The sequence below is a fragment of the Sceloporus occidentalis genome, unplaced genomic scaffold (assembly GCF_023333645.1).
Source record: "Sceloporus occidentalis isolate IW3139 unplaced genomic scaffold, rSceOcc1.0.p SCAF_178, whole genome shotgun sequence".
Lineage (NCBI taxonomy): Eukaryota > Metazoa > Chordata > Lepidosauria > Squamata > Phrynosomatidae > Sceloporus > Sceloporus occidentalis.
Genome location: NW_028317158.1, coordinates 499,922 through 517,571, shown reverse-complemented (window position 1 = coordinate 517,571; position 17,650 = coordinate 499,922). Strand labels below are relative to the sequence as shown.

General features: G+C 43.4%; 1 protein-coding gene across 1 annotated transcript in view; it reads right to left on the bottom strand.

Moving 5' to 3' along the window:
* The window catches only part of LOC149278856 (putative ubiquitin carboxyl-terminal hydrolase MINDY-4), a 35,171-nt gene that overhangs the window by 15,162 nt on the left and 2,359 nt on the right, over window positions 1–17,650 (bottom strand). Inside the window, exons 4-12 of the mRNA XM_089501665.1 lie at window positions 16,405–16,666; window positions 16,115–16,325; window positions 9,915–10,021; window positions 9,479–9,595; window positions 9,228–9,307; window positions 8,688–8,789; window positions 8,382–8,445; window positions 7,678–7,743; window positions 5,873–5,940 (exon numbers count right to left, since the gene is read on the bottom strand). Of these exons, the coding sequence (XP_089357791.1) occupies window positions 5,873–5,940; window positions 7,678–7,743; window positions 8,382–8,445; window positions 8,688–8,789; window positions 9,228–9,307; window positions 9,479–9,595; window positions 9,915–10,021; window positions 16,115–16,325; window positions 16,405–16,666 (1,077 nt within the window). The remainder of the gene's footprint in view (window positions 1–5,872; window positions 5,941–7,677; window positions 7,744–8,381; window positions 8,446–8,687; window positions 8,790–9,227; window positions 9,308–9,478; window positions 9,596–9,914; window positions 10,022–16,114; window positions 16,326–16,404; window positions 16,667–17,650) is intronic.

Sequence of the window (17,650 nt, the reverse complement as noted above, 5' to 3'; positions counted from 1 at the left end):
CAATATGACCCTGAAAATTTTAACTCTTACAGTAGCCGCAAATAGCGTGTACGCTGCGTGTGAGAATAAGGCCCCCCGCGATCCCATCGGACAGATCCGCCGTCAGTAAAACAGACGTGTGCACTCGGCTCAACCCCGGGCTTCTGGGACACGTTCCGGCCGGCATTAGGAAAGGCTTCCTTGATTTATTTAAAGCTTCCGTCTTTTCCTGCCGTATGGATCACATAGAATACACACCGCAGGGTCACTTCGGGACACGAACGCAATCCCGGAGCACGCGCGACCCACAAAGACCTGCGCTCCTTTATACGATGGAAACCATACAATCTGATACAAATTACAATAATTCCTGATCCGCTGAATAATTAGACACGAGGAGCCAAGGTTTCAAGAGGAAGGTTAATGACAATGGGCTGGAAGGGTCTTCTGAGCAAAAATCTAGTTTTGCCCCCCTTAAAAGACACAAGATCTCCTTCCCTGCATCCCTGTCTCCAGTCCTGACAATTAATCGTTGAGGCTTTACGTGTAAAAGAGACAAAAGGAAGCCGGCGCTTATTATCGTAGTAACGTATGGAATTATGAGATGGGCCATTCCACCGGTTGCTACGGTGACAAGGCCACTTTGCATACTATAAGGTTTTTATTAGGCATTTACCTAATATTGTCATTTATCAAGGTATAATATGTTGCTATTGATTGCTTTAACAGATTCTCACTTCTTTACCCTTTATACACGGACATCTGTACCCCCCCACAGGTTCATTGGTATGGTCCATGGATAAGCCCCTGATGGGCTGAAAACAAGGGTAAATAAGGGCAACGGAGAACATGAGAAAATGAAAGAGGGTATTTTTAGAATCATTTTATTCTGACTTCAAAGGGAACTTCTGTACAGGAACGCCTCAATCACAAGACCTCCGCGGGGGGAGTCTGTCCCGAGCTCGGGGGTCTAGGGGTAAAATCCTATACCCGCCGTTAAGCGTTTAAAGGTAAACACGTCAAAGCGATTAGAATCTGTTTGACAGATTGGATGCCTGCGACAAAAGGAGGATGTTCTAATTGCATGTTTGGCCATAAACAATGTGGGAATGCAGAATCGGGAGCTCCGCGCATGCATCTGCATATCATATCATCATTAATAACGGAAGCCACAATCAAGGGGTCACTAGTTTACGCCGTTAACTGCTCGCTGGCCAGAGCAACACTGGGACGATTGTTCTGCTCAGCGTCTTGGGATCTCCCGGGTGACGGCGTGGAATGGAACGGTCCAGCGAGCAAAGAATTTACAGCCAAATACACGAGGAGCTCGGCCATAAAAACAGCCATAGAAACTCAGGAGACGGGCGACAAATTTGAAACATCTTACGTTTGTTAAAGGGACAGTTTAATGTAGTATATATATATATATTAAAAAAAATGGGAAAAAACTATAAAATAAACAGGCACCTGAACTAGCAGCTGCAGCCCCGATGCTGCAGCTGCCATGCTTCTACATGGTTGGATGATTCCAGCCTCTGACTAGCTGTTTGAAGCAGCCAATCGGCAGCAATAAAGTTTAGCTCTTCCTACGCATGCTGGAGCTGGAGCTAAGCGGAGGGGAGTACATCACACTTAAATCAGCAACTTAACAATACAAGAGAGAGATTAGATTTAATGTCGAGAAGTGCAAAGTTACGGATTTGGGGGAAGGAAATAAATGTGCATATTATCCATTAAATGGGGTTTTGCTGGGGGAACGATTAAACGAGAAAGACTTAGGAATTATTTTAGGTAAACAGTGCTCAATGTCAGGCAGCTGCTGCAAGGGCCCGTGAGATATTTTCATGTATATAAAGTAAATAAGAGGAATGTCACATATCAGTTATGAAGAAAGACTTGAGTATTTGTTTACATGAGAAAAAGTATTCTTAGAGGGGGTATGACATCATTATACAAATACGCACAGTGACAACAGCAGTCACTCTCTGAGCAGTCCATTAAAATAACATGAAATGGATCAGACACCCAGCCCAGACGGCGTAAATGACCATTGCAGCTGGAAACGGCTGATTTTTAATGGAATCTCTTCATAGGCGTAAAGAGCCCTTTATCACTCCCATCACTCCTGTGTTCCAATGGCCCTTTATCACTCCCATCACTCCTGTGTTCCAATGGCCCTTTATCACTCCCATCACTCCTGTGTTCCAATGGCCCTTTATCACTCCCATCACTCCTGTGTTCCAATGGCCCTTTATCACTCCCATCACTCCTGTGTTCCAATGGCCCTTTATCACTCCCATCACTCCTGTGTTCCAATGGCCCTTTATCACTCCCATCACTCCTGTGCTCCAATGGCCCTTTATCACTCCCATCACTCCTGTGCTCCAATGGCCCTTTCTCACTCCCATCACTCCTGTGTTCCAATGGCCCTTTATCACTCCCATCACTCCTGTGTTCCAATGGCCCTTTATCACTCCCATCACTCCTGTGTTCCAATGGCCCTTTATCACTCCCATCACTCCTGTGTTCCAATGGCCCTTTACCACTCCCATCACTCCTGTGTTCCAATGGCACGTTGTGTTCTCTGATCCAAGTTTAAGTTTAAAAGGCTAATTGATGGTTAGAAAGCCTTTTGCAATTATTTTATGATAAATGTCCTTGTTTACCCCAAACTAGTGTGTATATATCTGCGTGTGTGTAAATATATATATATATATATAAAATTGGATACATCTTTTGGCACGCTATGCGTGTAGTGGCTTTAAACAAAGCATTTTTTCCCTTTAAATGGTTAATGCCGAGCGTCGCATTCATCTATCTATTTGGTAGATAAATATAATTCCATCACAAGTTAAGATTCATTCAGTTTTCCCAATCTCGCGGTTGCCAATCCTTGGCATATTTCAGATTACGGCGTCCTCTGAACTTGCCCTAAAGCACTAATATCTTGTTATTACACAAAGTCAAATAAACAGCAAGTACTTTTGAGTTGAGTTTTGTGCCAAAAGGTAATGTGAAGATCATTAATTTTCTGGGGAGGATAAGCATGTTTTTCTTGTTGGAACACAATATAGAACACGGATAAAGAGTAGACGATTGCTTAAATCATTTCCCAACGCGAGCTGGGCAGCCGCCACGTCCCGGCCGTATTATCCATGAAACCAGCCGCTGTCGGCCCTCTTTCAGAATCTGATTATAAGACATCGATGCGTCTCTAATTTAAAGTTTATTGCTTTATGAGCGAAGTTGTCGTTTGGCTAAAATGATTCAGGAGCAAAGTTTGAAAAGTGGTCTTATCACCATAGCAACGCACAGAATGCTCCTGATGACTAAACTGGTTGCCGGGGTGACAAGTCAACAGATTGCTGGGGTAGGCAAAGGGCAAAGGTTTGCGTTTCATTAAAAGCTTCCAACACTCCGAACCAGTATACCTTAATTTGGGGGCGTGGCTATAGGTAGGCGGGGCAGGGCTACAGGTAGTGAAATGGAAGATTAGGCTATGATGTCATACCCTGGCACACGGCTTTGAGTGACCTTTCATTGAGTTGTGGTTCAATCTATGTCAGGGGTGTCCAACCTGCGGCCCTCCAGCTGCTGCAGGACTACATCTCCCATCCTCCTCAGCCAGCTCTTAGCTGAAAGAGCATTATGGGAGTTGTAGTCCTGCAGCAGCTGGAGGGCCGCAGGGTGGACTCCCCTTGATCTATGTTATAGCTCATTGGGCTGGTCATGGGAGACCAGAGGATCCCCCCAAAACGGCTCCTGACGTCCACTGGCTGCAAAGGTGGGACGAACTGCTAAATGTTGACACTGCAGAGGGGCAAATAGCGGTAATTGTATCATAATGGGAGCAGGACTGGCACATGTTTTGCTTTACTGAGAGGGTGGTAGATAAATGGAACAGCCTCCCAGCAGAAGTGGTAGCGTGTAATACAGTGAGGGTATTAAACATGCATGGGGTAGGCATAAGACGAGACCAACGACTGATTAAGGTTTGAGTCTTTACAGCAGGAGAAACGGGCGACTAGACGGGGACGGATGGGGCCGATCTGCAGTCAGGTTCTTTATTTAAACTGCATTCCTTGCTCTATTGAATGCCAAATACCATCACTCTCAGCCGCTAGGCTTTCAGTGTCCACGCTCTGGGACGGAGAGGCTCCACGTAACAGATCTGTGATCTGCAGAAGGTGGGGTTGAGTTTAGCGGATCCAGTACGGTCCGACTGTCTCACTACTGACATAGAATGCAGTGGAACGGTCCAATCAGCAGAAACATTCCACTGGTTGCTATGGTAATAAGCACACTTTTCCTCCCCCAGGTCTCTTTGCATCTAACAAAAAGCCATGAATAACAACAAGAATAAAACTTATCAGACATAATTCTTTATTTTTTAATAATTCTTATTTTATTAGACATAATAAGGAATTATTAAAACTAAAATAAAGAATTATCAGACATAAAATAAGAATTAAAAAATAAAAATTAAAATGTATTTAATTTAAATTTTACATATTTGAAGTCCTGAATTTTTAAATGAAACTTTATTTTAAAGATACCGGGAAGCTCCCCACCGCTGCCGTGTTGTAACAGTTAATCAGAGCACTTGTTTCATCACAATCGCTCGTTGGCTTTGTCGTTTTTGGATGATTCATTCTTATGATTAGGAGCTGGCTGGAATTTTAATAAACAGCGAAGACCTCCCAGACTAGTGGAAAAATGATAAATCCCGGCAAAATCCAAATGTCCTGCCCTGACTTTTCATGCTCTGCCAGAAGTATGCCAGCTATGTAAACAGATCGCTCAATGGCCGTACCAGCGGCACCGGGGGCCGCCATGCCTCTCGCTCGCTGCGGCCCCCGGCTCCGAAAGGATAACGCGTGGATCTGAGAAAATATCCTTAACAGGGGTGAAAATACCCCCGAGCGCGCAGCGATGCCATCAGGTTACATGGCTGGCTGTATCTACCCTCTTGACACTGTGTCCCTCTTGACACTGATTGGCTGCTTGGAGCAGGCAATCGGCAGCAGGAAAGTGCTCTCATTCACATCAATGGGAGCGTTTTCTGTGAGTGTGCACGGGGTCCGAACAAACCCCCTTCTGCCCTGTTCACCAAGCCAGCGCCGGAGCTGATTACAGTATATCACATGCAGGGAGAAATAACTAGTGGGGGATGGGTAAATGAATATTGGGGATTCTGCAGACCCCTCATGCATCTGCAAAGGGGACAACACAGAAATTTAAAGGGACCACGCAGCTCTCACATGCATTAAATTGTGCTGCAAAACTGCTCCTTGTGTCCCATCATGATGTGTAATTCATTGCACTGAAAGGGTTACAATTCTAAAAGGGGGAGTCTTAATGAGAAATAATAAAAAAACAAATCTTTTATACAGAAAAGTAACATATTATTCCAATAAACTCCCTTTATCTGCAGACTGGAGCTGTCAGTCATGTGATATTCTAGGTGAATTTCCCGGCTCAAACACCACACTGAGCTGATGCTTTATGGCGATGCTAATGAAGTCCGTTCCTCCGCAGAGTTTCATTAGTCAGAGTGTCCAGTTGGGTGATTAAGACTGAGCTATTCTATCGTTTGCCACAAGGCAAACAATAGAATGTTTGTTGAGTAGATGAGTAGATTAGGATAGGATATCAGAGCTTTAAAATGTAGAAGTATCACATATACTAACCAAAATCATTTTGTTATGTGACAATTATATATTATTTTTTTTCTCTTCTCTCTCATTTTCTCTGCTCTCTCTCATGCTCTCTTCTTTTCCCTCACTCTTTCTTTCTCTCATTTCTCCTCCTCTCTCTCTCTTGCTCTTATTCACTATGCTGGACAGAAGGTACATTATAAAGGTGTAAATGAGATGAAAATATTTATACTCACAGCTCAATAGATCTTGAAAGGACGACAGAGACGGTAAGCAGGATACAGCCGAAGGGCCCAAACTCAAACTGCAAAAAGAGATTTCTGTTAGAAATCCAACCAAAAAAAGCCAATTTGATTAGAAATTCTGCACTTTCGTTTGCAGTTTGCCGGTTTTGGGTTTGTAATGTTTCGAGGTCGGGTTTATTAGGTTACATTGGAAATGAGATGAAATATTGACACAAAGAGATAAAAATGGACAATTCTGGAAAACGGAAATAAATAAATCATTAAGGAATATAAATTTGAATCAAGTCACGTGATTGAGAAAAACCAGCGAAAATGTTTTGATAAATTAAGAACATTGCAGCATAAATCCCCGGTACGTGACAAGAATGCAGTCTTTTCACGATAAGTATATCTGGAACTTGGTTAGAAGATTTTCAAGGAATCTCCTCACATTAATTATACATTATACAGGGCCGCCTCAGCTCTTCTTGCAGGAGGAACTCACTGGGGTGGGCCCGTCGTAAAGAATAAAGTCCATGAAATATTGCTGAATTGGATACAATCAGAAACATTCATGCCGAAACTAAACCTAATTTCAGTGCTATAAACACATATAATGTTTAACTCAGATCTTATGAAAAAAATATAAAATACTAAATGTTAAGACGCTATTTTGTACGCACTTATCAACTGCCCTAAAATAAGCAAGAATTGAAATGAAAAGACACCAATAAAATAAAACTATGCATTATATATATATATATATATATATATATACATAAAAAAAAAAAAAAAAAAATTCCCTCAGCCCCCAATACTGGCATTCAAACAACCACCAAACCTGAGGAAAAGATTAGTGCGCAGCAAACTGGCCCCAGAACAGGAGCATACACAGAATGGCACCGTACCATGCAACAAATCCCGCTGCAAACTTTGCCAACATATATGTGACAGCAACACAGCCAGTCACAACAACAAAACATACAGCATCAAAGATTCTTACTCATGTACATCGGCAAACGTGGTGTACATCATACAATGCTCTGCATGTGACAAAGGGGGCTACATTGGAGAAACTGGGCTTAAGCTGCACCTTAGAATGAACCTGCACCGAAGCTCCATCAAAAACCATGAGGAAGAAAAATATTGCACCCCGGTAGGACATCATTTCACACAGAACAATCACTCCATCCAAAACCTAAAAATTAAAGTACTCAAAGGAAATTTCAGAGACTCTCAGGAAAGAAAAACATTTGAGATGAAAATGATTACACATTTTAACACCATAAAAGAGGGACTTAATGTGGATTCTGGTTTCCTTACACACTACCAGAACTTCATATGAACTTCATCTAGTCATCCAATATCTAATTGCTGTTATCTTTGATGTTTTACTGTGGTTATTGGTTTCCCTAAGTTTATTTGTTCTGTCCCTGGGTTATCTCTCTACCTCTCTGCATTTCTCACCTCCAGACCTATTATTTACGACACCCCACTCAACCCCCCCCTTATACCATCACTTGTTTTAAGTTGTAACCTCTATCATGTTGATTAGTATTGCTTCAGACCTGATGAAGGGAGGATAACTCTCGAAAGCTTGTCTTTTTAATATTATGTTAGTCCAATAAAAAAGGTATCACCGCATACTCTGCAATACTCTATTTTTTGACATCGTACATATATATATATATATACATACATACAGGAACAGCTCTGATCCATGAAGGTAAATCCCAGGGCACCAGATATCACCAAAAACATGAATGAAGATGTTGACAATAATAATAAAGAATTAACTGGAAATAAACGACATTTACCTGGCTAACATTTTGTTGCAGAAAGTCCAAGAGATCTTCAGATTTTTGTATCCTGTATATGATGATCTGTGAAAAGTGAGAGGTGGGCACGTGAACGGAGAAAAGTGCAGTTCTGGCAACAGGATAAGTCATAAATACAAAATATAATAATAATAATATATATATATATATATATATATATATACACATATATACACACATTTACATAATAAATACCCAGGCAGTTCATTGGACATGAAGCGTCATGGGTCCTAGGGGACCTTTGGGCATAATGTGTTCTTGCAGATGCTGCTAATGGACTTTGTTACAAAGTGGCGTCATTCGGGGACAACATCTTTAACCTGGGGCAGAGGTCACAGGAACCAGCGTTTCAGATGCTCCAGATTTCTTACTTCTTCTTAAAACTGCATTAATTTTGTCTCAATAAACAAGAAGATTTACCCAAAATGGTGTTTTCTCTTTATATGTAGAAAATCTCTTAAAAGTTTTATTGTGTTTTTCAGGTTTTTGCCAATTCACTGCAGGTTTTGAGATGTTTTTAGACATTATATTTGCAAATATTGGGCTGTCCTCTCTAAACAGCTCTGCAATGATGTCATAGCCTGATGTCATGATGCATAGACAAAGAGGCAGATACTGATGCCTGATACTGATGATTAATGATAATAACGGTGAGCGTACGAAGATGACGCAAAGCACCTTACACTTTCCAATACTCCGTCTGCCTTGTATCTTCCAGCCGGACTAAACTGTTGCCTCCCAGACGACCTAAAATAAAAAAGTGCGTTATTAATCTGGAAAATCCCAAAGAACCCCATCAGCAATACAAAGGAACACCGGATGGACTCCTGCTTAGAAAAAGCACCGTGGTTTGGACAGTCAATGCGGTCTACAGAGGGAGATGGCCCTGAATGAAGCCGCTACAAACCCAAAGAAAAAAAGGCATTATAAGGGTAAATTTACGTTTTCAGCCCCTGAAGAGGCCTGCAAACATCTAGATGTTGACTTACAATGCCACGTGCGCGTCTCTTCCGTCTCCCGCTCGCCATAAGATGTCGGCTACTGCTTTGCACAGGCAGAAGGTCCTCTGCGTGTCTGACGGCTGCAGAGTTCTACCCAAAGGGAATAACAAATATTTAGAAAGCCTCGCAGATGTTCCTTATGAGTGGGGACTGTTTATCTCGGGGACCTCAATCACCCCGTTCCCATCAGTAGTGCGTTAAGACTTATATTAGGGGTAGAGAGCAGCTGCCCACCAGGGACTTGCTAAAGGCTATGGTGGAGGTGGGGGGCCAACTGTCAACAGAGCTCTCCACCAGCGGCTTCTCCTTTGTGGTCCGCAGACCACCTGATGTCCCAGATTGCTGGGAAGGCTTGCCCATTTCCTAAGTGTGTCCCCCCCACATACCCGGTGGAGAGCTCTTTGCTGGTAGCTGCAATTTATTTTTTTTATTATTAATACTATTATTATGTTTTATTTAATATTATTATTATTATACATATTAATTTCGGGGTCATAGTTACACTTTTGGGTAAAACTTTATTTGTACCTTGAGTCACCTTCCTTCCCGAAGAGGAGGTTTTTCAAAAAACAACCCTGCACGGCAGCCAAGACTCCACAAGGACCACCCTAAGAAACAAAACAACGACCCGGACAGTTATATCGTGTAATGATGCAAAATAAAAACGAATAATTACCGTTAAACCGAAGCAGAACGGACTCTAATATCCATTAAAACCTGATTGTGGGGGCCGGCCCGACCCTTTAACATGCGCGGCCGCTTGAACTCGCCAAACCCACCTTTTTTTGCACAAAGCCGTACTTCAGCTGATTTTTGTTGCTGAACGTAAAACTTTGGATTTTCCATTCTTCGCTAAAACATCGGAGGCTGGAACCAAACAGGAGGTTTTTCAACTCCTGCAAAACATTCAATGAGCCGATGAATCCACAGAATATAAAATACGACGAAAGATCCCCTAAATAGCACCCTATCAATTAATATTTTTAATATTGGTTTAAGCGGGCTTGGGGGGGGGAGTGAACGAGGGGTTAATTTTTTATTATTATTATCAGCGCAATATAAATTTTATGTATGCTAGTGATGTCACAATGACATCACTGAGTTAAATGCATTTTGTTTTTTACTTTATTCTTCTTTTCTATTTGTATTTCATTAACTATGTAATAGCTCCTCATCGTACGCGGTCACTCGAAGCGAGCCGAGAATACGTCTTACCGCTGCCAGGGTCCAGCTAATCGCTTTCCCCTCCACTTGGATTTTACTCCTCGGAAATACTGAAATCTTGGCAATTTCCGCAGTAACCAAATCATCTTCGACATCATCTGAAAGGAGAGATTTCACCCCGTTGTTAAACAAAAAACGTATGAAGAGCACAAAAATTACCCCTTAAATCTTATAATTTTATAATACTACGCTTTTCTTAAACATTTTAATGCATTACATTTTACCCATAGGGAATGCGCACACAGATATAAATCATACATACCACATGCAATCCCATAATGCACCAGTCACGTTCCCAACATGCAATGTCCATAAGCAGGTATTATAACGGGGGTCCTGAGCAGCTGCTTAATCTTTTATATTAGCCCCCCACCCCACATATATTTCTTAAGGTTTTATGATGGATTTCAGCTCCCCATTATGATGATGTTTTTTTTATTATTATTATTATTATTATTGTTTGGGACTAAATACAGCTTTTAGCCCGCGGGGCACATGAGTAGCCAGCAGGGTGGCCGCGTCGGGCCATGTTTTCCAGGACGCGTATAATTTTTACATATTGCTGACCAGCCCAGATACAATGCTGCCCTGCAGTATGGAGGATGCATATCTGTCTAATTGGTCACCTTCCATGAGTCTATACATCCCACATACTGCAGGGCAGCATTTTTAACATTTCCAACAGAATAGGAAAAAATCACGGGGCATCAAAGTTTACTGTTCTGGTGCAGCTCTGGAGCTGCAGCTTCTCCCTAAGAGAAGTAACTTGCCTTATCTTTCGGCAGGCTTAAAAGAATGCATTTCAAAAACTACTCGCAAAGTACTTTAACTCTTTTTGTTCGGCAGGCCCACTGATTTTGAATTAACATAAATGTTCCCAGATCAAAAAATAAATATAAATGGCACGAACTTTTAGGAACAACGTTAAAAAAAGGGCTAAATTCACTGAAGTAGCTTGAACGGCAGCTTTTTCATTTAAAAAAAAAAAAAAAGTACTTTTTAAATCACACATCAGCTAAATAATTTAATTTTTTTTTTTTTTTACCTAGCTTCAGATCTTCTCCACGGTTATCATCTTCGTGTGAAACGGATCTCGCCGTCCGTCTGTCGAAATAAAAAAATAAGTTATTTCATTTATTTTTTTAAACCGGGGGGAGCATAAAGCATTTCGATCGCGTTAAAATCCCACAACTAACGACCTACGGGTGGAAAGGCAACCAAAAAATAAATAAATAAAAAAACGTGGCTGCAATGTAATGCTCGGAAGTCGCGTCGGCTCTCAAGGCCGCCTATTGTTTGTCGAGGGCTCTTTGTAACGTTCTCCGGGCGATATTTAGCGTTCCCACCCCTGTAACGCTGCGTGATTGATGCGCGCTTTCCATTCGGAACGTACATCTCATGCTATGTGGAAATCTCACATCGCGGGCGCCGCGCCCAAACCCATATCTTTCGCTTCCACGTCTTCCTTTCCCTCGCTCAGCGACAGATATGTAGTCTCTCCGCAACCTCGAAGGTTTTAAAGGAGCCGATTCTGTAGACGGGATCCGGAGCCCCAGCTCCGCGTGCTACGGAAAGGGTCGTTATGTTTGCTTGGTTGCTATGGCGACAAAACCGCCTATATAAAACACCGGAAGCGATCCTTATAGAAAACCATCGCAGAATCCTTTCTATACGTAAGGAGAGCTTCAGATAGCATGTGAATACAAGTACACAGAACCTGTCGGCCCCTTTCGGCCCCCGTTTCTCCTGCTGTAAAGACTCAAACCTTAATCAGTCGTTGCTCTCGTCTTAGATTCAGGAGCCGTATGTCTATCCCATGAATGTTTAATCCCCTCACTGTATTACCCTCTACCACTTCTGCTGGGAGGATGTTCCACTTATCTACCACCCTCTCAGTAAAGTAAAAAGTCTCTCCCGCCCCCCCCCAAGCCGGACATACCGAGATCTCTTACGTCTCACAATAAGCATAGTTACGGCTTCTTCACGCCAACAACAGCCTTCTAAGCCTCGCAAACGAACCAATAAACGCTGAAAGACTAAAAAGAAACGCTCTAACGTTATAACGATAAAGCCGATTTAGTCTTTCCTTTTTGGAGCTGATCTCAAGTTACATCGGCGGTTATGCCGCTTTAGATGTTACCGTTCGGCTCGGTGGACCGCGTGGCCGATGACGCAGCGTACGCACGGACATGTCTATCAGCAACTTGGCCACCGTGCCTGACGTCAGAAACGCAAACCCATTTATATATACATTTTCATCTAAGGATTAAACGTTGCGAGCGTGAGACACGGCGGCATTTTGCTGTAATGGAGCAGAAGCGTTGGAAGGTTGTCATGGAAACGCAGAGATGGTTTTATTGCATTTGCTTGGAGCAAAGACTTCTTGACGCAGACAATAGGCGAAAGAAGAAGCCATCGAGGAGCAGCAGGTCAGGATCTACCGTCCGCAGACACAATAATGGTGGTTATTAACCCTTCCTGATGTGTCTGGGGTCCATTAACCCATTAAAAACAATGCATTGTGAGGCCAGGCATGAAGGGGTTAACTGCAACGAACCCGAAACAGGTCCCCGAACGCACGCTTCTATTCACTCAAGCTTCACGCGGCATAACGCGACATTCTCTTCCTACCAGACACTCTCCCGCCTTAGAAAGAAAGCTACTTCTAAGCAATATGGCTACTAATTTTCCTGGCCGCTGCATTTTTATTTTTTTTTAGCAGGGATCCGTTTGGGGTCCTCATAGACATCAGAAATCTCTCATAACCAGATGAAACTCCTTATGATGTCATGGTGACATCACCGGGGCCCATACATGCTTGTGTGCACGTTCAACCGCCACCTGCTTCCGTGTCTCCTTCTCCGCAGCTCCGCTGCTTCTTGTCTCTTCTCGTTCTTCTGTCTTCATCCACTTCTCCTCGGTATTCGCTCCTCCAGGGGCACTTCAGCAAACGGGTGGAGACCCTCTCTCCCCTGATTGGAGGAAAACTCTCTCCCCTGATTGGAGGAACAGAGGAGAGGTCCCCCGATTCTGACAGACGCCATTTTTTCTTTATTCTTATGCGTGATGGATGTAAAGAACGGTCCATGTGATTGATGTAGCACGGAGCAGAGATAACAGAAACGTAATATATATTCTGCCCCCACATCGTGTATTTGTCATAAGGGTCCGTGTTAAAGTACAGTCACCCCCTTTAGTAGAGTAAAGTCTGGTGATTGGTGTATTAGAGGCTCGTGTACATAGGAGGCGCGTGAACGCGGAGTCTTCGTGGGTTCCCAGGTTATTTCTGGCACGGAGTTTGTTAATATGGAACATTTACATCCTGATCTGACAGTAAAAAAAAGTAATTACGAGCTTCAATGTCAATTGTTCCTGCGACGCCGACAATCCCCCCGTGTTATTGCCCCTTCCTTACACGTCCGGCGTAGTCTTCCTGCCCAAATCTAATGAGAGGAAGCAAAAGACAGAACAAACTGTCCTGTATCCATAACGTCCCTTTAAACCCCATACACAGGCAACAAACACATGTGATAAGTGACATGCGATCAAAACAACTGAATACATAGAAAGTTACTCGTGATCTGACGGCAGATCACGAGTTCAGAAAAGACTCAAACCTTAATCAGTCGTTGGTCTCGTCTTAGATTCAGGAGCCAAATGTCTATCCTGCGCATGTTTAATCCCCTCACTGTATTACCCTCTACCACTTAAGAAGAGACAATAAATGCCTTTAATAGATACCTTTAAATAGGGGCCAGAGAATATATAATATGGGGTGTTTGTCATATACAGAACAGGAGCTGAGGACCTTGCCCCGTGAGCTTACAATCCACTTTTCTATGAAGTTCATGGAGAGAACGGTGGGCTGCTGGGGGCCCCGCTGACATGAAAGGCCTTCAGTCCTTGGCCCCCGGTGGGACTGTGCCCATTGTTTGCGGTGTGCGTTTGAAGCCAGGACTGCTGTGGCAAAGCCCCGGGCGGCTGCCGGCGAGAGCAGTAATTCCCAGGCCCGAGGCAGAGCGTGCTGCAGGGGCGACGGGCTTATTCTCCGAGGGGCCGGCCGCTCTATTCTTGCACCGCTTCCCGTCGGCCGGCATGTTGGCGTCAGCTCCGCGTAAAAAACACGTGCTTGGCTTTATTGAGGCTGCCAGCCATGAGGATGTGGAGCCGGCACATGGGGAGGAAGAAGGCAGGGAAGCAGTAAATGTCCCAATTCTTTATTATTCTCAGTCCGTGATTTGGGTTATTTAAGGACCCCTCTTATAGACCCTTCCCAGGAAGGACGTCTTACATAAAGCTTGTTCCACAAGGGAAACCAATTTGGTGCAATCTCTCAGACCACTTTGATGGTTGCCATAGTGACTGCTCATTATAAGGGGGACCCATGGGTCCTGAACATACTTAGCGTCAAATAAAGTTTTATAACAAGAAGTTTTTAAGCCTCAGTGCCCTCAATAAATGGCATTTTGATAACTTCTACTCTGTCTTGGGTGAGAACACCTCAAATCGAGACTATAAAGAGTAACCACGAGTTTGGCGCTTCCACTTACACGTGACCTCCATTCCGTGGTGCCAAGAGAAGCCGCGGCGTTCCCCTTACTGATGAAGCCCAGGAAGGGCCGCAACGTACGTCTGCTCCATTGCTGGGAACTCTCCGGAGGGTTCCTCTTCTAGGGAAGTGGCTTACAGAAGGGGTGTGGCTAGCCGCATACAGGAGCAAGCCTAGTCCCAGATAAGCTTAAGTGGGTGGGAAGTGGGTGTGGCCAAACACTGTGCCCCGGAGAAAGAGGCGACTGACCCAGAGACCTGGAGAAGCAGAGCTTCGCCCAGAGACTCCAGGTCAAACCTGGAGAGTTGGCAGATATGAATATATCCCAGCATGCACCTGGCATCCTCTTCATAAGCAGACAATTTTTTATTTTAATAACTTCTGTTTCAAGGGGAACTGACGTCTCTGCAGATTTTGAGCAGAACTTAATCCATTTATCAACCCTTTTTATAGCATGTAACCAAGATTTGTGGCAAAAAGGTGGCAGAGACAGCATTAACCAATCAATTTCCTGTCCTTTCATCCTAATCTTACCGAGCCACAACAATATGTGAGAAGTAACATAACGGGGAGGAATAATCATGCACATCTTGTAAACATGATGTTCACATGGTAAACACAAAAGGCACGTTTGTATTACATACAGACATAGAATCATTCCTCAGTCCCGTCTAGGATTCAGGAGCCATATTGCTATACCTTGCATGTTTAAATTCCTTCTGCTAAGAGGCCATTCCACTTGTCTACCACCCTTAGTAAAGTATAACTAATTTACATTAAATCTAAACCTCTCACGCTCTAGTTTTACATTATATTTCTAATAAATATATATATATATTAATAAAAATTTACCCCATTATATTTAGTGTGCATAACTATGAATTTTATAAGATCCCGTTTAAACCTGCAAGTCAGACCAGCGCTGAGGTCTGTAATATCCCAATTACTCTGCTCGCTGTTTATAGAGTAACACATCTGTTCAGTAGCTTTACAAATGGGGATCTGTGCCAAGCTTGTTAGCACAGAATGGACCCAGAATGGTAAAATCTTCCAAAACCCCCCTAAATTTTGTGATTTGTGGCTTTTATTACTGGAGCCCGACGTGTAAAACCAGCTGATTTGGGGAATTCGTGGAAACGTCATCGGAGCGGCAGCAATCTGTGAGTAAGTGCTGCCACCTGGTGGACATTCTTAACAAGTTCACCGAGGTTAAAGGAGAACTCCCATGATTCTTTGCTAGCCTTTTGTTATTGTCCTACGGCTGTAAGAAATATATATATACATACACTACTGTTCAAAATTTGGGGTCGTTTTCTCCTTGGTCAGGTGTCCACATACTTTTGGCCATATATATATATATATATATTTCCTTAAGGTGATGAAATAAAGGATTATTTTATACAATTATAAGTCCCTTTTTTCTTTTTGTTTTTAGAATTTTTCAGTTTGACAGGTTTTTAAAAAAATAAATAAAAAAAATACATAACATGAGAAACTGACCTGTCGGAAGTCGGGTTATTTTCATTTTTCTTTGGTCGAGAACGTTTCTCGCCTCCAGACGGGAATTTGAAGCTCTCTCTTTCGTTCGCGCACGCTTGGCGCTCTGTTAAGGTCGACCCGTTTCTCTGTCTTTCCGGCATACCGATAGACGCGTTCTTCAGGCTGTCGGCGGCCGTTGCTGTCGAGAGCAGCTTCGCCGAGAACTCTTTCCCGAGCTGCAGAGCCGCGTTTGCGGAACCAAGACTAGGTTCTGTTCTCCTTCCGAGAAGCTCGTTAATTTGCACGTCGGTTTTGGAACCAATTGAGGCGGTCATCGACGCGGATCTTCTTTGCCCTCTTTTCTTCAACACGTCCTAAAAGGCAACATATTATCAGATATAAAATATCACCAAACGCAAGTGTCACGAAAACAAACTTAAACCTAACAACTACCTCTTGTGAGCTGGCGACGGGTCCAGACATCATCCCTCGGACCACCCTGCTTGATTTTGGCCTCTGCGTCTCTGGCATGGAATTCTTCACATCCAGAATGGACCCCGGGCTCCTGGGAACCTCCGGCTTGGTTTCCTCAACAGGATTTATTTCTCCTTCAGAAGGCGAGTAGAGGCTTTTTGGGTCCGTCTCGGATTTCGTACTCTTTGGACACAACGTCTTGGACTGATGAGCTTTATAAACGGTTACGCTCTTCTCACCCCTGCAGGAAGACAAAACGGTGATCATCCGTTACTTTACACCAGACTTGGAAAAGAAAACTCCGGCACTACTCTGTGGGCCGGCTCACGGTTCCACCACTTAACTGATTAAAAAGAGATTAACACCAGAATATATCTCCTGGACAGGCATGTTTCACAGTAAATAACCCCAAAACAATCAGCACTATAATCATATTACACACGTCCCTTGTTTGCATGTTTTCCATTAAAATAACATGAAATGGATCACTCCCATCACTCCTGTGTTCCAACGGCCCTTTATCACTCCCATCACTCCTGTGTTCCAACGGCCCTTTATCACTCCTGTGTTCCAACGGCCCTTTATCACTCCCATCACTCCTGTGTTCCAATGGCCCTTTATCACTCCCATCACTCCTGTGTTCCAACGGCCCTTTATCACTCCCATCACTCCTGTGTTCCAACGGCCCTTTATCACTCCCATCACTCCTGTGTTCCAATGGCCCTTTATCACTCCCATCACTCCTGTGTTCCAACGGCCCTTTATCACTCCCATCACTCCTGTGTTCCAATGGCCCTTTATCACTCCCATCACTCCTGTGTTCCAATGGCCCTTTATCACTCCCATCACTCCTGTGTTCCAATGGCCCTTTATCACTCCCAATGGCACACTGTGTTTAAGTTTAAAAGGCTAATTCATGGTTAGAAACCCTTTTGTAATTATTTTACAGCCAGAAAAGTGACCCCAAACTTTTGAACGTTACATAAAGCCAACAGATGTGCACAGCAGTCTCCGGGGGCTGGGAAAATAGAAGTTAGGAGCAAGACATAAAAATTTGGGATCCAGTTTACATTTTCTTTAGTAGCCATAAGAGGAAAAATAAGACAGCAGAATGCCAGATCTCAGAACGAAGAAGCCATGGCTACCTGGCGCCTGGGATTTGTCTAGCCCCGCATTATACAGAAAGACAGATAAATTAATTTCCAAAAAATTCACCGTCAATAGA